Genomic DNA, 23,580 nt, shown 5'->3' with positions numbered 1-23,580 from the left:
AGACCATAGCAATGTCATGTAAAAATCATCTTCCTCCTGTTATTCAGCTGCATTAAGAAAAATTTGACAGCAAGCTAAATTATAAACTGTTGCTAAAAGCTGAGTATACATCACTACCATGCAGTAGTTATGTACATTGTTCAGAAACATACAAAGCTTTTCCATTTGCTGTACACCAAGACTCTGATTTACAGTGATATTGCTTTTTGTAACTTTACTTAAGCAGTGAAGACTTCAGAACAGAGAGCAATAAAGAGAGGGGAAAACCTCAAATCATCTCAGTAATTAATTTCCAGTAAGAAGAACGCACAACTTGAGAAAGCAGGTTGTCTTCTGGGTAAATAATATTTTTGCATAAGTATTAGCAAATATTTTAAAAATATTGTTGTTCTTTGTATGACTTGTTTTATCTTCAGTGATAAAGTTCTGCATAAACTCTCTCTCAAACAATTTCTAGGATATTTATATACTAATGAGGTGTCTCATTCGGATAGATCCTACAAAATGAAATGCCTATTTAATCACTAATACTAATGAAAAGCCCTTAGAAGTGTTAATTTTAAATACAAGTCTTGCATTATACTCAAGCTGCAAAGAGGTGAACTCTAGTTTTGCAAGTTAATCATGAAGCTTGGCAAAAATGTACCAAGACATCTTTTCATATGACCATCATCATTACAAATAAGTAAATATGCAAGAATACACAAATCCAGTAGTACAAGACAATACTGCATCCCCTGAAAATATGGCCACACAAAGCTTACCTTTCCTAGTGGTCTTCAAAAAAGAAAATAAAAGTGATTTCTGTTCCACAGTACAGACCAACCAACATTTTACAGTGAGGGTTCATTCCACACTGATCTTCACATTTCACATCAGCTGGAAATGCCTATTCACTACTGTGAAATAGTTTTATCAGTATTGGCATTTATGCTTAGTAAAGTGTAAACTTTGCATTTATGACCCATCTTCAAATCAAGATATTGTAATGAAGAATGTTTACATTAATATTTATCACACTTCTTTTGTAAGGTTTAAATGTAAACTTGTTAGATGCATACCTGCACACTGGCTGCTACAACTGGAGACCCTGAGGCAGAAGATGGTCTGTGTGGAGTTGACAATTGTTTAGTAGCACCCTGTGTTCCACTTCCTGCTCCCCCAGACAGACTAGTCCTACTAGCTCCACTTGAGTTAAGGTTACTGCCTCTGCTGGCAGGTACATTCATTCCAACTCCACCCAAATTATTTTTACCAACAGTTCCAGAAGGAGAAGAGTTGGGCAATTTTGAAGAAGCCTGAGGGTTCTTTGCAGGCTGAAGGCCTGAGGTGCGATTAGAGGGCAGCAAATTCATTGTGGGAGACTGCCTGCTGATATTTACACCACTGGTCTGTTTATGAAGGGGGTTGTTGCTGGAGTGACTACTCTGGGAAACTAGTGCACTTGAACTGGAAGAACTGGGTGTTGTTGCAGGCCTGGGGGATGAGGTGGACTTGGATGAAAATTTAGGTGATGCATTGGGCTTGGGTGTCACAGAGGGCTTAGATGCATTGGGTTTGGGAGAGGCAGCAGGTTTGGGAGAGGCAGCCATGGAGAAGGGAGGCTTGAAACCCTGGGAAGAAACTTGTGACACCATAGCCTTGGCTAAATAGTTACTAGAGGTAGAGGTGCTGGATGTTGTCCGAGAAACCAGTGGGTGAGACACTTGAGCGCCACTTCCAGATGAGGGATTAGACAAAGGCAGGCGATATACTACAGACTTATCTTGAGCCTTAATGACTGATGATGAACAAGACAGCTTGGGATTACTACTCAGTTTCACCACTGGATTGGTCTGTGATTTACTAATAGTTGCTTGTAAAGGAGATACATATTTCTGCTGTACAGCTGAATGCTGGTGCACCTTTGTCACTTGTGATGTTGAGGAAGAACCACCTTGAGCCTCAGAAGATGATACCAAGATATTAGCATCCTTGGTTCTTTGAGAAGAGGTGGAAATAGCTGCTTGGGTCTTAGAGGAAGAAACATGAGTCTGCGAAGAAGAGGAAGCAGCTTGGATCTGGCTTGACCTCTGTAGTCCTTGCTGAAGTAGTTTGGCTGGCAAAGGCTCTAAGGAAACCTTAGGATTTTGAATTGAAGATCCAGCAATAAGGCCTGAAGAGATACCAGTGTGAACTAGGTCCTGGGGTTTCTTTGGTACTGGCCCTGTGTGACCAGCAATAAGACTTGATGAATGGGGTGTTTGAGTGGGCTCTACTTTCTTTGAGGTTGCCAGGGGCAACTTACTCATAATGCTTGCAAGTTTCTCTTCCCTCAGCCCAGGGCGAGGTCTGGATGTTGGTGTCTCTATAGCACACCCAAGAGGTGATCCCTTGGCACCATTATTGATAACTGCCAGAGCATCAGAAATAGAGTCCAGTGAGGGTGGGTGGAAAGAGAGGTCTTCATCCAGCGAGTCATCCAAGCAGATAGTCTCTGGAGCTGGTGTGCAGCTAGAGCTGGCTGGGGTGCAGACAGGTGTGCTGGAACTCAGTACAGTAGCACAACTTGAATTGACTGAAGACATACAAGTTTTCTGTTCTTTCTTTGGACTGGAGTCCTGAGAATGAAAAGATAAGAAAAGACACGTTTAATAGCCTTTCTGGAGTAGATCTAAAGTGTTCTTTAGTGTAATACTACTATTCTGTAAATTCAGGTGAACCGAAGACCTATTATTGAAATTTTCATATTAAGATACCTATGATATCTAGCTGCTGGGAGTCCCATGTGCTAATTCAATATTTGTATTTAAAAACGTAGTGCTGCTGTTCCACATAACTAAAAAGTGCCCCATACAGTTAAGAATAATCAATGCTGTGAAGAACAGGATAGCTAATCTGATTGCTAGGTAAAACTGGAACTGAACTAAGACAACAGCTAGTCGTGTCTAATGATAACCTCTATCAACTTACTATGTTATCCTCCCAACCACACATTTTTCCAGTGTTGCCAAATTGAATACAAGCTGAAAATAAACACAAAGCACACATTAAAAATGTGAAACTTTACTGAAACTAGTACCTCTTCGTAACTGAAACTAGCACCTCCTCATAGTCAATTTTCAAAAAAACTAATATAGCTTAAAAGACAGCAGTCTTTTGTATTACTTTCTTTTAATTAATACACCACCACGTCAATAAGCTCTTATAGCATCTCCTGATGGAACCCTTCTGCCAGAATTCTTCCGGAGCAGAGGCAGGAAACAGGTTGTATCAAATAGTTGTATAAAATTTAAATATCTAAATAGGGATTTACCTTCACTTTGGGTTTAGGTGCCAGAATCACCTTCTTCTTTGCCCTAAAGCAGAGGAGATACATGAACATCAGAAGAGAAAAGAAAGGCATGTAATTTTAGTTTTAACTATTACCTTGATTATATCCTAGTAAACTACAAGGATGACTACTAGAGTTCAGCTTTCAGAAGAAAGCATTCTCGAAATAGAAAATGGGTTAAAAAAGGCAGGGAGAACAAGCACACTTTTAATCCATTTTTTGTCATGTATCTCTAAGCAAATTGGATACAAAATTCACTGAATTGCTGGTATGTCAGGACAGCTATGTTTTACTTTCCTGATTTAAAGAAATTTCAAAATATGGAGTAATTTCAAGCCTCTTATAATCTTAAAGAGTTCGTCTACTTAGTAGATCTTTTTCTAAACTGAAGTCCCCTATAACAGTTATGCAATTTCACTTCATGTTGATGTTTCTGTCAGAGGAGTACACTTTGTGATTTCATTTATATTTCAAACCACATAAGCAGTTGCATTTTTTTTGTCCCCCAAAAAAGTGTTCTGTTGCTTATCAACTGTGAAACAGTTCTATCTAACTTCTGTTTGTTGCAAACTTCCAGGTTCTTTTGCAATGTAAGTGAATGCCATAGCACCAACTGCAGTTATGCAAGGACAGCATTAAGAATTATCAGTCATCAGCTTCAACTTAGAAGTTAAGCACTTCACATCTTTTCTCATTTCTATTTCTTCAAGATGATCAACAGATTTACATCTTATAGGTCATTTATTCTCCTTTCCTAATCAACTAGGAATATGTCTGGTTAAAAAAAAAGACCTTACTGCAGGTGGACCATGACTCAGTTTTGCTATTATGTAGAAAAATATCCTATATTAATCATATTTATCACAAAGATGATAAATATTATTTGGGTGTTATTCAAAGTTATAATGTTTATTTGAATTCTGGCTGAATGAGGGATGATCCCGAGAGGGACACAGCATTGTCTGAAAATCAAGAAGGTAAAATGCTGCTAAGATACACAGCCTTCTGTGGTTACAGAAATATTTATGATGAAAAGAAGACAGCAGAAAGTACTGCAGTCTGAGTTCATTTTAATACGCTGCACAGCAAAATTTAGGTATAGTGCTTTAAAATACCTTGACTAAAAGATGTTAATCCAACAATGACTATCTATTGGAGTTATCTAACCACGTAACAACTGAGTTAAAATACAATGCCACAAGAGCATTATAGGTATGTGTCTAAATTAAAGCATAAAAAAAATTATAAATATTTTCAAACAAATCCCAAAATATCTTCCCTTCCTCTCCTCTGTACAAAAAAGGTAGCATGAAGACAGGAAAAGATCCTATGAATAACCTAAAGATAATATTAAGTTGTCAATATTATACTCACGGAGCAGAAGTGAGGTGATTGTGAACACTTCGGCTTTCTTTAAAAAGCATCCTAAAAGAGCAGCAAGAAAAGAAACATAGGGTGATTCTACAGGGATAATCAGCATATGACCACCAAATACTCACGTATCCTTGAATTTTCAGAATAACTCTTTGATTATCTGCTCCCAATGTAGCTAGCAGGTAGTTTGTCTGCATTGCTATCATGATGCACTTACAGGCATCCATAAACAGAAGAATGCTAAAACGCCCCAAAATTTCAAGTTTACATTCAGAATACCTCATTAAATGGCCGGGCAGAAGTCAACATAATGGAATATTACCTCATTTTGAACTTTCTCCTCAAAGGCTAATGAAATATTTTTAATATCAAATTAAGTATTGTTGTAAACTCTTCATACCACATGTCCACACATCGATCATAGGACTGGGTTTTGTGATTAGTCTGTTGTGTTGTGGGGTTGGGTTTTTTTCATGCTTTTTTTGAAGCACAGAGGAAAAAAGTCAGAATACAGTAGCCACGCTTTTCTTCAGCATTTTGTATAGGTCATTGTGTACCACTTTTGTGACTTCAATTACACTGGACTTACACATACATTTTACTACAAAGCCAATGAATGGCAAGAGTTGGTATGACAAGTCTCAACTCTGCGCATGCTTTTATTTCCATGTTATCAACTCCTGAGCTGACAACTGGGAAGTTAAAACAATTCCTGACCTGTATCTGTATTACATGCTACCCAAATGCAGCTATAAACAATTATGAAAACCTGGTCACCTTCCCTGTTTCCAGACAGGCAAACTAGAACAGACAAGATTTTCTTACACCACTGCCATCACACTAACACTGATCACATCATGAACAGCTGTCTAAACAAGGACTTTTCACCACGGATAACACATCCTGTAGAGCTGCAATAGTTACAAAAAATTCAAGTATCCACAAATCTCATGTAATCTGGTAAGAAAACATTGACATCCTCTCGCTACAGTTCCAATGCCTTACTTCTCATATTCCACTTTCAGCTCCATTTTAACGTTTTCTTCACCATACCAACCTCCAAATCTGTATTACATTACTTCCCATTGGAGACTACTGAATGCCTATGAAGAACATCATGGAGCAAAAGGAACATTCCTCATTAAAAATTCAGTGTGCCACTTTCTGACCTACCCAGCTTCTCCAGAGTATTTTCCACCCCACCTCCTTCCTGGTGCTTTATCTATTCCTTAAGCTTTTTCATTTGGGAATGAAAATCCCAAATTAATCCCAGGCCCCAGTAATTTGTAGTATCATCCTTAAATGTTGAAGACAAAAGCATAACTACTACAGCAACAGAAGTCAAAGATATGGTACAAAGAAAGGACAATGCAGTACATGTTGCAAAGCAAGAACATGCTTGGAAAATAAACCCTCCATTCCATACATGTATTTAGATTAAAGAGGTGATGAGAGAGATCAGTATGAGATTTTTTCTCTCTGATCATGTTTTCAAGTGAAGCGTGCTGCCTGACCTATGCAAGATAGGCGTGCTGCAAGCCTACTTGCGTAACCACCTCCAAAGATGACGAAAGTCTTGGAATTAAAGGAAACAGACTTCCTTTCCTTACACTTCTTTTTTGAACATACACATATTTAGTTGCAGGCTTTTCTCAGACACACATGGAATTAGTATGCAACCCAGTTACAAAAAAGTGGGTTAAATTATTTGAAAAGGCTTTGGGATCCCTTAGGACAAGAAATATTTCTCTAAAGCCATGAATATTAATAAGACAACTTCCTGGGGCAGAAACACAGAAAATTCACGTGACAAAGGTAGTTGTAATACACATAGACAAGCAAATGAGGTGCAGTTTAAAGTTATGATCAATACCTTACCTCATGCTTCTATACTAAGCTATGAAGAACATTACATACAGTTAACTTTGAAAGATCAAGAAATTTTTCCACTAGGCTGAACCCACAAAGTTCTGGTACAATAGACCTACTTTCATCAGTATGAATTCTTTATGAAATATAGTCAGTAGGCCATTTTTAACATTAAATGCCCAGGTTTTTTTCCAGTTTACATAGCTCCTTCTCACTTGAGGCCACATATAAAGGTAAAAAATTATAAGCCTTCAGCATGATAATCCCTACCCTAACATCCAAAGATGACAAGCATCCAGCATATGAATAACATGTGCTATATTAGGAGTTACCACTGTCAGATTCCAGGAAATACTTGCTCTTCCTCTTTCCATGCATAACTTTTTGCCTACAAATTACAATGCACCACTTCCTAAACAGAAAGCAGGGAAGCACCTGCCCATAAATACAGGATAATTTGTAAATCATTATGGTACCAAAACTGCCTAGTTGGTAAATGAAGCCTTACTGGTCAAGAGAAAGTTATGATCAGGCATACCCCCAAACATTGGGGTCTGGGTTTGTTGGTGGGTTTTGTTTGTTTGGGTTTTTTGGGAGGAGGGGTTGCTTTGGGGGTTTGTTTGGTTGGTTTTGTTTGTCTTTTTTGATGAAATCACTTTTATAGATGGTTTAAAAGCTTATGGAAATTTTCAGCACACTTATATGGAAAGGAGAGAACCATATACATTATATGGTTTTCAAATAAAAAATTTTAACGTGCTTTACTTCTATACATTCTTGGATGACCTCACACTACCACTTGACTATTTCGCCACTATCGGGGATGCCCGTATCTGTTCTTAAGCTAAACTGGGATCCCTTGTCTCATCTACTTCAATAAAATCTTCATAATCATCTTACTCGTCAGCATTCCTTGAACAGAAATAGATCAGCTGTATGCCAAGAAGTGTGAAACTTTATTTGTTCCTTTCATTACTATTTCACAAGCAGCTTATATCCTCATTTTCTACACTGACTATTCTAGGAAATATCTCAGTACAGTTATTTTTACAAATTTGACTAATCTACAATCAAGATATGCTTGAGCAAATTGATTAGTATTGTATCACTTAGCTTTTACAGTTAGGACAAGACTTGATGGGAAATTGTCTTTTTCAGTGGGTGCTACAGAAGGAAAGAACTCACGTCATCTATATTTGCTTCTCTTCTAACACTTCAAAGTGTGTGAAATACAAATTTGACAAAGTTTTCAAAATGATTACTATTGTGTTCATTTTATTTTCCCCCCTTTGTGCAGTCATTTCCTCTTAATAAGTCAGTAGGAAGCAAGTGTAAGTTTTCATTAAGCAACTGGTGTATTTTTAACTGCAAAATCACAGAGCATCCCAATTGCATGCAGGAAATAAAGAACACAAACCTCAGTGTTTTGTGAACTCTGGTGTTGAAGTTCCAGCTTATAATTTTAAAGTCTATGCCACACTGCATTATCAGACTGCTTCCAACACATAGGCAAAACTGCTTTCTGTATCACTATCACTTCCTGTATCACAGAAAGAACTTCCCAAGCAGTTACCTCCTGCCTCACACTTTCCCCTTAAACGAAGCATCACACACTGTGTTGTGAACTTAAGGAAATTCAGCCTCCAGCAGATAACAAAAGCACCTAATTCTCCAAGGAAAACAGAAGGTTTTTAGCTCTCAGGCTTGCAAACAAGACAGAAAATTAACTTCTGAAAAACATCCGTTCTTCTAAAATATTCTAGCTCCACTGACATATGGTAAAGTTTTAACCAATATTAATAGCACATGGCTGAGCCAAATGTATGACAACAAATAATATCCAAGAAATAGTTAACACCAAAATTAATAGATATATAAAGCAGTTATCTTACCTTGCCTGCATCCAGCCTTTAGGCCAAAGTGGTTTCACTTCTGTTTCCATAAAGGTTTTGAGGTAATCTTCAGCAGACTGACTTCTATTTGGCTCTAGCTCATAGCATCCCAGCTTGATCTTGACCAGATTACACAACAGAGACCTGCAGAAAGAAACACAATAAATATATTGAAAGAAACTATCCTTTGAAATGCTCAGCAGAAAAAGGCTGAGAAATGGAAGCACTGATGCTGTACAGCTGCTGTCCACTACCAGTTGTAAGACAAGCTCAGTTCCAATTGCATTTTTTGGATGTTTGCCACTGTACAAGTTTGCTACTACAACTGGTATGATCTGCCACTGACACTTCTCCATTTCCAATAGACCACATGGCTCTTTTTTTTCATCCTTACTATAATTTTGTAATTGGTTTTACATGTTCTTTGTGGTTTCCTTGTAGCTCAAACATCTCCTCCCACTTTGCTCACAGTGACCTCTATCTCATTCAAGATGAGGAATGTCTGAAAGGAAGTGAAATCCATTCTACACTGAATATTTCAACAGAAGATTCTTTCTGACAGGGATGTTGTCTTTTTCTGTCCTTTATAAAAATATAGAAATGCACACAGTTAAGTAACATTTGTCTTTCAGAGCCTCTTGAATGAAAACACCAACAGATTTAAATATCTCTTCCTTAAGTACGGCCCTCTCCAGGTCAGTCCAAGCTATACATTCCAAGAAGTTTGCTTCCCTGTTGTCTTAACATACTAAAAAGACTCAGCGTGAGAAATGCACCATCCCCTTTTAATAATATGTATACTTGTACTAAAATTAGCTTAGATCTTGCATGGGAAATCACTAGTTTAGAAGGATCCACTGCTTTAAAAGTCTATTGCAATTATTTAAATAACAGTAAATCTCAGCTTTCAGTAAAATCTATTCTAGGACACAGAACAGTGAGAATTCATCATTTCAGACAAGAATCTGTGTTGCTCTCGAGGGATAACATAGTATTTGTGTTTAGAGGGGATGGGAGGGGTTAAGATTCATGCATTCTGGATGCTGGCTTGCCAAACCAGCATCACTAATTTTGGTGGCCTGCCCTATTGTGGCAAAAATCTTTACCGCTCATTGGGTAACAGTGTTTTGTGACCCACTCCTAGAATGGTGGGAAGGAGGTATAACTCTGCTTACACCTCTATTCTTTGCTTAAAGAAGCTCAAGACCTAGGACCAGGAAAATTCTCATGTATTTTGATAAAGCAGATAAGCAGTGAAAAAAAGGGTTGGACATAGGATGATCTTGCCTTTCAAGTTAAAGGAAGGGTGTTTTACCATTGCAGCATTCTAGCTTGCCTATTTAGCCCCAACACTCTCCAAAACTTCTGAGAACAATTATTTATTAAACAGTATGATGTAAAAGCATCCCCTTGGAGATGCCTGTATGAAGTCAGTGAAAATTACTGGTGGAAAGTTTTGTCTCACCTCACTGTGTCATCCCAGTGAAACTTCTTCCTGGGTCCCACAACCCTCTTTCCAGGTTTCTCATCATCATCTTCCTCCGATCCATTTTTCTCTCGTTCATCTTCTGCTTGCAACCTACAGTTAGAACAATTGTTTTTATAGGTATACAACACTGACAAAGTCTTCCTTGAGAAAGGAGTGTCATTTTAGATGTTGGGGGGGGCGGGGGGGGAGACCTGTCTTCAGATTGTCATTTTACCCTTCCTGAAAGGATAAACAGTTCATCTTCCTCTCCTTCATGGTCCTTAGAGACAGGTGAAAAGGACACACTGTATGGATGCTATCAATGATACTGGCTATAAGCTTCGTGTAGTGTCTCTACTGGGAAAATGGCAGGATGCTTATCAATCTATTAAGGCTTCTCCAAAGTCTAAAATTAACTGTGAGGGAAACAACTACAATGAGCAAGGACAAAATATATCAAGTACCTGAACACACCATCCTCCTCCATTAATCCAGCATTTTGAGAATCTACAGTATCCTTCTCACAGTTTATAATTTTTTTCTCTGAAGGCCTATTTCATTCAGTTAATGGAACTTCTTTCTAGTCAGGTGATAACCTCACTTACACAAAACTAAGTACTTTGTATAATTCAAAACTTACAGACACCTGTAAACTGGAGCTGAGTACTTTGCTGAGCTCAGGGAATGAACAACTTGGAGACAGACTTCTATCTGGACTCTAGAATGGGCATGCGCAGACTCCAGAAATACCTACTTGGCATTCTTGGCTTGATTGCGTGCCTGACAGTCCTCTTGATACTTGCATAACTGTTCAGGCATGACGTTACTGACAGCCAGTTTCAGCTTTTGCAGTGGTTCTCTCAAGCGATCATCCTGTGAAAAGAGAAACACCAAAGCAGTCCTATTAGATGCAGTGTAGAGAGTGTTTGAGATAGTTTCACAAAAATTACTTCATGCTCACTCCTGAGGCAGTATTTCCAGTACTAACTACTGGCTGCAACAGCCATTTCCTACATGGCACTTGAAACCTGCTACATGCAACAGCATTATAGAAATGCACATATTTGAAATTTCTCATACAACTCATGTAAGTCTTGAGACCAAAAACAACAAAAAAGATAAGGAAACGTATCACGAATATCCCAAAACGTTATGGCATGAACTCATTAAATAATGCTTTTAAAGCAAAATAGGGAAGGAAAGAAAACCTGAGGGAAAAAGCAAGAAGAACTGACTGATGAGTATCTCAACACTTGCAAATAAGTATCCAATTAATCAAGTCTCCAAAAACTCTGTGGTATAAAAACATCCTAGGTAATGAACAAAATGTATGTATTAGATTATCTGAGTATTAGATTATTATTATATGTAATTTATGTACCTCAAAGTTAAGGACTAAATATTTGGAGACAATTCTAAATATAAAGAACTTCAAACACCAAAACATGTAGTGAAGTATACAGTATATTACTTTAAATTCTCTTCCTACATCTTCTGACTTTACATACTTAATCATAACTGTTTATTGATAAGAACTAGAATATTATGTGCTATTATGTATACTGCTTAGAAATAGTGTAAGAATCTGTTTGCATTCATAGCAAGTTCTGAGATCTCTGCAAGATTTAGTCCTGGATTTCATCTAAAGAATCAGGTCAGGATACTTCACATCACAGAACTTTTTTATTCAATAGGAAAACATATTCTTTAAGAGAAAAGCAACTGCAAATGACAAAGAATTTGTAAGACCTAGCCACAAAGGCAAATTTGCACAAACAGTACAGGCTAGGTCATCTATTATCCGTCTATCCTTTCTTTTTCCTTGGCACAAAAGTGAACGCAATAGTAATTTTTTTTAGCCTGTCATAACCATGATTATTGTGGCTTTCTAGTTCTGCTACTTTGATATGTACCCTGTACCCAGTTTTCAAGACGAAAGCACTTAATTCTCAAATAAAGGCTCTGAAATACTTAAAATATTTGTTCCTGAAGTACTGACAATAGCAGGTACACAGCAAAAAAGCTTTTAAGCTGATCTAGCAACTGATCCAAAATCTTTTGCTTTATTGGAGACTGTGTGGCTTTTGCTCTACTCTCCTGCATTCTGTCCTCATCACTATTACATAATTGATCATGCCAGAGCTAATCGCCTCATTATTACCTGAACATTGAGGTGTAACTTCTTCAGACGCTTTATCAGTGTGTCCTTATTGCATGGCACAAAAGCCTCAAGGTGAGAGTACACTCCATTGCGGATGGCAGGATTTATCTCCTGTAACTGTAGCTCAATACTGACAAACAAACAAGAGACAGTCAACTGTGAGGCACTCCAAGATGAAGATGACAATTGAACAAAAACCTAAAGCAGCTTTGTATGCATAACATTCTAGCTATGCATACTAAAAATATCAGCTTCGGACATTTTCAGATAGTTAAAATATTTTTCTTTTTTAATGAAAACAGGAAGTCTTAATCAATGGCAAGAAACCATTCATTCATATACGTACTTTTCCATCAATGTTGAAGACAGTCATTCAAATTTCGTTTACTCCCACCATTCCACATCAACCTTGAAACAATTTTGACTGCTACAGTCTTCTAGAGATTACTTCTTGTTTCTTAGAATATTAACATAGAACCTTCTATATGAGCTGCTTAAAGGATTACAGAGTAAAAAGCTGGCATTTTCCTTCATGAAAGCTGAAGGTGTTTTGAGTTTAAGTGGGGAACAAGAAGAAGTAATGGCAATTTTTTAAAATTTTACATGAATTTTACATGAAGTCAAGGACACAGGGCACTACAAAACACTTCACACTGGATAAAGACAGACAGATAGTCATGACAAGAATTGTATTCATATATAGATCTCTTTAGCTAATAACTAGCTTAGACTGATCTACCTTCATTGACTTTTAAGGGCTTTGTTGGAACAACCTCAATAATATTTCCTCTTCTGTACTTTTCCTTTCACCCCCTTTCCAAAAAGGGAAGGTTGTACAGATAAGCACTTACTCCAACAGAATATTATTCATGTCTTGCGTGAAAAACTTCTTCCTGCCTTCTTCATCAAACATCTTGGCGGCCTGAAAATACAGCAATAAGAGCATCCAAAAGTTCATAGAGCATTTTATCCCAGCAACTTTTGTATCTTTACTTTTACAGCTGTATCACATCCTTATTTTCCAGAGAACAGTATTACTTGGAAAAAAATAAATAAAATCAAACTATACTCAGCTGTTTAGAAAAGAAGTGAGGATTGTTATTATACTCAAATAAAAACTCTTTGCTCTAGGGCAAATAATCATTCTATTTAGGATCGGCCTGGACCACTGATGTTAACTCATTCATCTTTTCAATAACCATGAAGAAAGAAAATGTAGGTGTTTTATTATCTCACCACCAGCAACATTCCACTACCACTGTTTGCTTTAAAAAGAGGAGCATTGCTTAACAAGTCAAGCAGGCAAGAGCATTGATACATTTCCACTCTCAATCTATAAAAGGCTCCTTTTCTACCTGCTACGTGCCTCACCCAGTTACAACTTCCCAGCCTTCTTAGATCCATCCCAATCCTTCATTGCAATTTCTACAAAGGGATTATGTATATTAGAGGAATACCTCATCCCTTTTTTCTGGTGCTGTCCAGCATTCCCACCATCTTTAGACTATCGCTTTAGTGTTTTTGTCTGGTCTCTTCCTGAGTCTGTTTGGGGTGGGGAAAAAAAAGACAGCCTTATTCCTATATATACTTCCTTTTATTAGAAGTTTTTACTGATCTTGCAGGAATTCCCACGTAGAATCCCTTTATCTTTGTTCTTATCACCTAGATTCTTATTTTCATAAACAATGACAGCCTGTAGGAGAAAGCCAGTTCCCTGGACCATTCTACAAAAATCAGTAAGATCCTCTCTCTAGTGTTCATCCACTCTGCAGATTCAGAGAAGTCAAGCCTAGAGGCTTACTGTCATCTAATATTCTGTCACTGGGACCAGACAGCAAATATTTAAAGGAGCTAGAAAAGGATATGCATGCAGAAAAGTAGGCAAGAGTGGTACCATTATACTGACTGACAAACATTAGAGGCAGCCAACATGCTATGAGGCTGAATATTCAAATACATGAAAAGTCTCTAATTCTGCCTTTAAAAAAAAAATTTTAGTGATTTCTGTCATCATAGCTAAAAACTACAAATAAATGTAAGAATTAACTTGATAAAATTCCTTTATATTACTATGAGATACTTACTGTTCTTGCCATTTGTAACTGACCCATTTAAGTCTGAAAGAAAAATATTTTCTGGCATTGTGAACTCTACACTGGACAGGAACATTGTCTGAATGGTTTACCACTTCATTCATGAACATTGATACCAGAATTTTTAAAGTTTCTGTAAGGACTGCATTCCACTCACTACCTTCTACTGTAAATTCAACTGCTGAGGGGATAGTACTATCTGTTTAAGAATACTGAAGCATTTGTCCTGCTAAAAAAAATTAGAAAGGTTATAGATGTTTACAAGCGATAGGATACCAAAAAGACAAGTTTGAAAGTCTTAAATCCAGTACCTTTAAGCATAATTAACATAAGGATTATTATAATCTTCTGGTTTATATGAAGTGGAAGGAAAGATATGCTTTGACATTTCGGTCCCAGGTAGACCTTAGTAGCCAATTTCAGCATTATACTATTATACTGGACAATGTTGCTGGCTTTTGAAGAGAGCAACATTGGTAGATTCAAAAACTGCATCGCTGTCACTGAACTAGTGTGAGGTTTTTTTTGTACCACCTTGACAGTTATCTTTATAATAGAAAAAAAAAGTTTTATTACTTTTCTCCTTGTGTACAATATTGTCTTCTGTTATGGTAGTTCGTAAGTGCCCACTAAGGGAACTAGAAGACATTAATCTACAAAAGAAAGTCAGGAAGCTTTTATTCTATTTAGCCAGTGGCTTTCTAAATTTTTTTTTTTTTTAATCTAGATATATCACACTCCATTCCTCAAGTGTATGGGTAAGACTTGCTCTGCTCAGACAGCACCAAACTTCCAGGAGACAAGATCAAGAGCAGAAGACAGAAGAGTTAGGTTTTCTAAGAATCACTGAACTAAAGCTTTCTTCCAACTGGGTGGGGCTCGGTATGCAGTGAAGCAGCACGATTTTGGGGCAGGCCACTAACACTTCCTGACTTTTGGCCTAATGCAGTTCTTCTGCAGTTTTGCTTGAAGCTTATTGTTGATTCATAGCAAAACCAACCTGGATATTCAAATGTACACAAACTCATCCCTCTCACTTTAGTAATTATTAACCCTTTGGCTGTATTTAGCTTGGTAGATTTTAAATTAACGAAGAACACTATAAGACATTTACATATAGTTAAGATAGATATCATGTTTTATCATTACTCTAACCTGTAGCAAAGCAAGCTCCGCTACTTTTTAAATTTTTTTTTTTTCCCCCAAAAAGGTAGTATCTTGAACGGCTTTTTCAAAACTTACTCTGAGAAAGGAAAAGCTGCACTTTATTCTGAGTAAAAGCTGCACTTTATTCTAAGTAAAAGCTTTGATATCAGAATCCAGACAATAAAACAACAAATTCATTCTCAACTTAAGATAACATCCACAACTGAAGTAAGGAGCATGTAACACCTTAATAGCTCTGATCCCTTTCAATAAGCTATTGGGATGTTTGTAATGTGTGGATTTAACACTTTACATTAATATTGACAAGTTTGGACTCCATTCTAACCTTCTAAAAGAAAAATATTCAGTTTTGTGGTTGGTTTTGGTGGGTGGCGTTTTTTTGTGGGTTTTGTTTGTTTGTGGGTTTTTTGTTTTTGTGGGGTTTTTGTTTTGTTTTGTTTTTTGTCCCTGCGTGGTGTTTCTTGGTGGGTTTTTTGGTTGTTGCTGCTGTTTGCTTTTAAACTGGCAAGTTAGCATTTATGCTACAAAGCCAAAAATTCAAGACATTGATTTGTAAGCTGAAGTCATATTTCAGGTTTCCTCCTCCAAAGGAAGATGACACCCATCCATTTCACCAACTAATAATTCAATTTAAAGTAACACCGAAATTTCCATTATGGAAAAAACCCAAGCAAACATTACAAGTTATTGTACACAGATTTAGAAAACCTGGTCTCTACTGTGAAACAAACACTGTTTTAACAATTGACCTGCATCATCTCTGTGCCCATTTTCATCTGAGTATAAACACAGGCATTAAGTTGACATCAAGATCAATTCTGCATTTTTTTTTAGTTTCAGCCAGCAACTCAAGGAGGACAAGTCAGGCCCTAATTATTCTTCCTCATTCTCACAGATTCTTGAATGCAATCCCTTACCAGTGAATTCATACTTACTGTTCGAAGGTCTCCAATGCGCTTTTCAAGTAGCATAGGCAGACCTTCTGGGAGGGCAGGCACCTGCTTGGGTGTCATGACCTGAGAGGTGTAGGTTGCCTGAGTGACATTTCCATTTTCTCCTGACAGCTCAGATACTGGGCTGCCATCAGAAGTGCCATCAAGCAACTTGTCAAAGTCAATGTCTCCCAATATCTCCAGGGCACTTTCAGCTTCTTGCAGGAGCTCACGTTCATTTGTGCTACCAAAAATGGAGAGGACAGGATCACTGATCCTAAGATTCAAGTCAGAGATATCATTTCCCGCATTGAGCGAAGAGGAAGGAATTTTACTAGGGGTAGAGGCTGCAACAGACACTGGAGGTTTTGGACTAGATTCCTTCTTCCTCATGGCTTCCTTCTCCTTTTGAAATTTACGGATCATGGCAGCCAGAGAGAGTGAGTCTTTATATAATTTCTTTTTCTTCTTTTCAGACTTGTGTGAATTTAAGGCCATTACTCTGTAGAGGAAAGAAATCTTTCATTAGAATGCAAGTGACTTTTGAGGCCTCAGTAACCTTTATCAAAAATATGGGAGTTTAGTACAATTAAAAACTTATTGGGGGGAACACTTTGTGCTTCCATCTTCAAACTATTCTATCAATTACCATAAACCTTTGCTAGTCATGTGATTTCATGCTCCCCAACTGATTCGTTTTGTTAAGTTTTGTACACAAAATAACCTTTGTAAGGCAAAGGTTATTTACTTTTGACTTCTGTAATTATGGAGAAGCTGGCACAGTTGTTAAACTCAGGGCTGATCTATGCTACTAAAATACTTAAACTTGCCTCTCAGATTCCTGAATGGTGACAAGTTGCTTTAACTTTACACACACTGTGTACATTAAAAAAATTCTCTTAATTGCTAAGAATTTTGATATGCAGGCTCAACAGCTATATACTACTTAAACTGACCATTTCCCACCAATTCACCATCTTGGTAAAAAATACTATCAATAAATTTTCAGTACCAACTTCAATATTCGTAAGACTTTTCACTCAACAACGGTTTTCTAGAAGCCAATTAAAAAAACCACCACCTTAATCCTTCCATGCTAGCCTCAGAACTCAGGAAAGCACACACAAAGTTAGTAAGAAACATGTAGAGTAATTAAGCTATGTTTATAGTTTTCCAGATTAGAAGCCAAGGGTTAGGAATAAAATTCTCTTCCATTAGAATATGCAATTCTTAGTGCTATATAAGACTTCAGGTAGAACAATGATGGATAGCTAGTTATAGACTCAAAATTTCTTTTCTGTAATTTGTCTTTCCTTGTTTTATTATTCCTTGTTAAAAATTTTGGAGGACAAAAAATTAGCTTGTAGGACTTATTTATGCAAAACCTCCACACAAATTCCAGAACCAAAATCTATTAGCTATTAATCATAGTTTAAAAACACAATATTTTAAACAGCTGTGATAATCTTGCTATGGCATGCAATCTTGAAACCAAACCTCACATACGATTCAAGTGTTCATCAACAGAAAGAAACCTACCCCAACTGCTTAGGAACTTTCATTTTCCGAGGCTTCTTCTCCTTTTCTGTCCCTTCATCTTTCCGTTTACGCTTCTTCATTCCACGATCTTCACTTTCTTTTAACTTTGCTATCTAGAAAAGTTATCAAAAAAGGACGATGCTTCTTCCACCCTAAAGGACTTTTACAGCAAGAAACATGCAGTTTTCCTTACACTTTCCTATTCAGAGCCACAAAAGATACCTCAATGTGCATAAAGGCAAACAGTACCACTGGATTACTAGCAGCAATTGCAGTTACTGACAAGTCTCAATTATTAATCATTTTTAAACACTTACTGGATTCAGAGTATTCAGTAAGAAAAATAGAAAAATACTTTAAGGCACAAGCAGACTGATGCCCAGCCAGTCTGACCAATGGTCACCTTGGAAAACTGAATCCCCCCACCTTCTTCTGGTACCACAGTTTCATTGCCGAATATGAAGTTACATAGTATGGAGTATCTTTTTTGACAATTCAGATCAGCTGTCTCCCCTCACAAGTTCCTGCTGATTCCTAGCTTACCTGCTGGTGCAGGGTAGAGAAAAAGAAAGCCTTCACACTGTGCAAACATTGTTTGGCAACAGACAAAACTTTTTTGTGTTATCAACACTATTTTATTCACAAATCCAAATCATAGCACCACAAGAGCTGCTATGAAGAAAGTTAGCTCCATCCCAGTCAGATTCAATACAAGAACTTTTAAATTATGTTAAATTTAAATTATAGAGCAGGAAAGGACATAATAAAGCAGGAAGTTCTTGGAATGGCATGGAACTTGTGAATGTCATATGCAAGCAATTATGTTTGCATTGATCATAACTTGTCAAAGTACATAGAACAGCACACTGTTTGGGAAAGACTGTATATATACTTTTTAATATAGCTATTCTAATGCTCTAAGTTTATTTTAACAGATATTTTGGTTTAAGTCTTACTCTGAATATTAGGAACAATTTCAAATCATGCAATCTTTGTGCAAAATCGTAAAAGCAGTGTTGGAGAACTTAAGTTCTCATCTGACGTAATAAAATTCCTATAAAATTACAGAATCATCTGTCACTTCAAGATGGATGGACACGACTTGCTAGTTTGTCTAAACAGATGGTTAGTCTTACAAGACTGGACGGCCTGCAGATATCCCGAGTTATTTCCCAAATACTAGTACATGAGCCACAAAACAGAAAATGCAATAAAACAGTACCGTTCATCATTTCGCTTTCAGCCTCTTCATCGGAGCCATTCTAAGTGTATGAAGTATTTCCCAATGTCCACCTAGCTATAAGTTCTGTATAAAAAGCATAATTAAGATCACTCACTTTAGGTGGCCTGTGCTTTTTGTCTTCTGCAAAGTCTTCATCCTCTGAGTCAGATGCCTGGCGGAACTGCAGTGTTCCAGTGTTGATATAAAACCCTCCATATTTGGTTGTCAAGGATGCAGGAACCAATTCATCATACTGGGCAGGAAAAAGATTAGTTTATTATCACTTGTTAATAAAATTAATATGTAATTCATTTACCAGTCCCCATACATGAAAAATTATATTCAAGGACAGAGCACAGCTTGCTAGACTATTGACACTATTGAAGATTATTGGCCAAGGCACAGAACATTAATATCACAAAATAATTTTTCCAGTTTCAAAACAATGCTTTTTTTTTTTTTTAAAGACAGATCACAGTATTAGAAATATTGCTTTCTGAAGTAAATGAGGATGGGCACAGAGGCTTCCCCCACCAAGAAAAAAAAAGCCCAAAAACTTTTAAATTTTTCCCCCAATATTCTGTCTCTGAGAGCATATTACATTATGCTAGACATTAAATCTCAAGATACATGAACAATGATACACAACCTGCCTACGAGCAACTTCACTTGATTGCTCACTGGTTGTTTTTGTCCAGGAAGTTAGGCAGGCACATAGTGAATTATTTGTTTTCATCTACAACAGCCTTACAGGCATACCAGTAACATCACTCGTTGAAAAAAAATTTTGTACAAAAACCAGAACAAACCCCCCCCCCCCCAACCCAGAAGCAAACAAACAAAAACACCCAGAGACAGACAAACCCAAACTGCCTCTATCAATTTTAAATTTCATACTTCAATTCAACACTTTCCAATTTTATAAGACAATGTGCAGTTCAAATTACTTTCTATTAGTCATACACTTTCATCACAGGCCCTTTAAATTGTTATGGAATAGCTACAGTTATTTCCAGAACGTATTTCTTCCATATTTTCAAAAAAAGATGACAGTCTGAACTATCCCTATATTGAAGTGGAGGAAGCTTAATCTATATCAGATTTCTACAGAATTTGAAGTTATATCCAGGAAATGGGACTGAAGACAGCAGAGATATTTTTGTAAATTAAGCATAAAAAAAAAACCTTCTCAGATTGTGTGCTTTGTTCATTAAGACTGCCATAGTTTTCACTAATACCAATCTCTGCAGTGCACTTGACATTCAGACATTGACACACACTACCTTTAGTACTAACTCTAACCACAGTGCTGTGCTCAAAAACCTACTTCTCTTACAAAGTTCTCTGAAATTTTCTTTTGTTAAAAATGCTATCCCAGACATGACAAATTTAGCCACAGCATCTATTAGCTTATTTCTGATTTTAGGTGTTGAATGTGACATTACCTCTTATACAAATGCCACAACGCCAGGACTTGTTTTATTGAAAGTCAGATATATTCTCACTCTGTTTAGATAGTTTTAAAACTCTTACACACACTTATTTTGAAAAACACTTAGTGTTTATGAAGGAATTTTCAAGTTAGAATTACAAGGCTGTATCTCAAAAATACTGAAATCCAAAGACATAGGAAAAGTTGTCAATATTAAGTAGCAGACAACATTAATTCTATTATTTCAGGACCAGCAGCCTCTTCAGAATGACATTATCCCTCAAGTATTACCAGAAAACTGTTAATCTCTAGGAAATATCTTGTTAACAGCAAACTCTCAAAAAGGCTGGGAGGATGAACAGATTCATTCCAGCTCTATGCATGTAAGTATCAACAAAGCAAGCCATGGAAGCATTTGCAAGAGAACTTAGGGAGGGTTGCATTGACAATGCCATTATCACTATGCAGAAAGACAATGTTGTCCTGAACTACTTCAAATTCAAACTAACGGTCTTAGTTTTCAAATACTGAAAATTGTAAGATGGTGAACTTAATAAGCAACAAATACAATTCTGGAAGCATAAAAAGAGAATGCCCGAGATGCATACCTGCCAAAGATAAGAAGGAAGCATCTACAGGACCTAGAACATGTTACAAAAGTAACAGAAAGACACAATAACAGTACAATGACTAAGAATCAAATTCTGCCCTTCTGAAAGAAAGGGTAGGATTCTGACACACCTCAGAGGTATGCACTCTGGCAGAGGAAAAAGTCAATTTTGAGTTACAACTGCAATCAGTAAACGTTTGGTAGCACAGCCAAACGATTAAGAATTAAGGTACTTGAGAAGGAAACAATGTGCTTGTTATTTTGAAGTTTGAACCAGCAGGCCTTCCATTACATGTCTGTCAAGACAGAATTCAATCGGCTGAATAAATTAGTTGGCAATTTTAACTGCCGCAACATTAACTGAAGACTTGAAGTCACCTACATGAAGGGAACACACACAGTGCAAAGTGGAGTGTCAGCTATCAGCTTATTTCATTTCCCACTGCATATGCCATGCAAAATATACTGAAGATAAAATGGCTTAAGAACCAAAAAGTCTGGGCTACCAAAAGCATTACAGATAGGAAGAAGAGTTATCCAGAAGAGGAAAACAGTGAATATATACTTCAACAAGAAAGCTGGTGAAAGAGCCTGAACTGGAGACCTATGTGGATTTGATCTGAATAGGTAGTTACAAATTTCTATAAATCACCTTTTATCTTCCTGGAATGGAAGGCTTAACAAGCAGTACAGAAAGACAGAAGAGGAAAGGAAAAGTGGTGACAGGATCTGTGAAATGCCCTAAGATCATATGAAAGACTAGCGCAAGAAAGCAGGAGAATCTATTAATTGGACAAAATCAAAGCAAAGTGGCTTAGTTGTGTACTTGTCATTCATCTCAAGAGACCAGGACAATCGTGCAAAGGAGGTGCAAAGTAAACTTGAGAGTGGAGGCTGGGTAAGAATTTCAGAGAAATCTGCCGTTTTTCCATAGCTCTCAGAACCAACTTCATTACATATAAGGAAGATGAAAGGGAAAGAAAACAAATTATTATCCACAGTGCTTAATAGACAGAACAGACATTTCCCTTTTGAGCTGACAGGGTGTGAACTGAATTGGTGAGGTTGGGGCAGAAGAATACAGTAGTTGCCAAGTTTGAAGAAGAAAGCACACAGTCAAAGCTGGGACCATTATCATAAGAAGTGAAGAACAAATAAAGGGAAACAGAGTAAAGACTTGGCTGCAGAGCAGTAAAGGAAGCCATGGGGAACACACAAGAAAAAGTAAGGATTAAAGACAAGTGAGGAAGCCATGAATCACAGAAGATAATTAGAATGATCAACATGCTATATGGCACAGATCCATAGGAACAAAGCAACAGAAAGGCAGAATTCGTTCAATATACAGATGAACAAACTATCCCATAACAGTTGGCAGGCAAACAAGGTCAGTAAGATGTGGATGTGTAACTTAAGAGTAGAGGTTTCAACAGCTTGTGCTGAGGACTATGAATTTAGTCAGACTTTCAAAGACCTTTTTGACATTCAGTGTTCCCTAACCCTTGAGAGTTTACTTTTCCCTACCAAAATTTGGTTTGCCCTCAGCCTACTGAACAAGGTATAACTTAAGACTCAATGTTTCATTTTATTTTCAACTTACATAAAACCAGGGCCCACAAACCACAATGTACCTAGTACCCCTCCTTCAAAGTAAGCTTACTATTTTCTAGGGCCCTAATTGAACAGAAAATTTGAATATGGTTCTACAAGATATTGGCAACAGCTAGATTAAACTTTAAAATTAAGTTTCTTCAGGACTGTTCATTAAAGGGGACATGGCTCTTGCAACTTCTAAATCTGATTAATTAATTTCAAGACTTCTGCATTGCACTAGCTTTTTCTGTGTATGAAGTCACAGAAATGATCTTATTAAGGAAAATAGTTTAAACCCTTTTACAGTGTTCTGCTCTTCCTTATACATTCCAAGATCAAGAATTAAAATTCTCAAGACCTACAGACAGGACTTCATATGGTATTTACTCCTGGGAACACAGATTTGTCCCATGAAAGATTATGGAATAATTCTGCAGCTAACAAAATAAGACTGATATATTGTCTGATCATTTAAAAGCAGATCACTATGTAAGTTATTTTCCATAGAATCATTGAATGGTTTCAGTTGGAAGGGACCTTAAAGATCATCTAGTTCCAACTCCCCTGCCATGGGCAGGGACATCTTCCACTATACCAGGTTGCTCAAAGCCCCACCCAACCTGGCCTTGAACACTTCCAGGGATGGGGCATCCATAGCTTCTCCAGGCAATCTGTTCCAGTGCCTCACCACCCTCATAGTAAAGAGTTTCTTCCTTGCACCTAACCTAAATTTACCCTCTTTCCGTTTAAAACCATTACCCCTTGTCCTATCACTACATGCTCTTGTAAAAAGTCCCTCTCCAGCTTTCTTGTAGGCACCTTTCAGGTACCGGAAGGCTGCTATAAGATCTCCCTGGAGCCTTCTTTTCTCCAGGCTGAACAACCCCAACTCTCTCAGCCTGTCTTCAAAGGAAA

General features: G+C 37.2%; 1 protein-coding gene across 2 annotated transcripts in view; it reads right to left on the bottom strand.

Annotated features, from left to right (window-relative positions):
- The window catches only part of UBN2 (ubinuclein 2), a gene marked incomplete at its 5' end in the record, with an annotated part of 50,012 nt that overhangs the window by 5,200 nt on the left and 21,232 nt on the right, over positions 1 to 23,580 (bottom strand). The window contains 11 exons of one of the 2 annotated variants that reach the window (XM_081997473.1): positions 1,062 to 2,600; positions 3,296 to 3,338; positions 4,688 to 4,738; positions 8,449 to 8,592; positions 9,914 to 10,027; positions 10,671 to 10,789; positions 12,078 to 12,207; positions 12,929 to 12,999; positions 16,273 to 16,771; positions 17,809 to 17,917; positions 19,142 to 19,283. In XM_081997473.1, the coding sequence (XP_081853599.1) occupies positions 1,062 to 2,600; positions 3,296 to 3,338; positions 4,688 to 4,738; positions 8,449 to 8,592; positions 9,914 to 10,027; positions 10,671 to 10,789; positions 12,078 to 12,207; positions 12,929 to 12,999; positions 16,273 to 16,771; positions 17,809 to 17,917; positions 19,142 to 19,283 (2,961 nt within the window). Of the gene's footprint in view, positions 1 to 1,061; positions 2,601 to 3,295; positions 3,339 to 4,687; positions 4,739 to 8,448; positions 8,593 to 9,913; positions 10,028 to 10,670; positions 10,790 to 12,077; positions 12,208 to 12,928; positions 13,000 to 16,272; positions 16,772 to 17,808; positions 17,922 to 19,141; positions 19,284 to 23,580 lie in introns of both variants that reach the window. The other variant, XM_081997472.1, reaches the window with a different exon arrangement.

This window comes from Phaethon aethereus, assembly GCF_964289735.1.
Source record: "Phaethon aethereus genome assembly, chromosome: 1".
Classification (NCBI taxonomy): Eukaryota; Metazoa; Chordata; class Aves; order Phaethontiformes; family Phaethontidae; genus Phaethon; species Phaethon aethereus.
The sequence above is the reverse complement of the archived record's forward strand: the minus strand, read 5'-3'. Positions and strand labels throughout refer to the sequence as shown.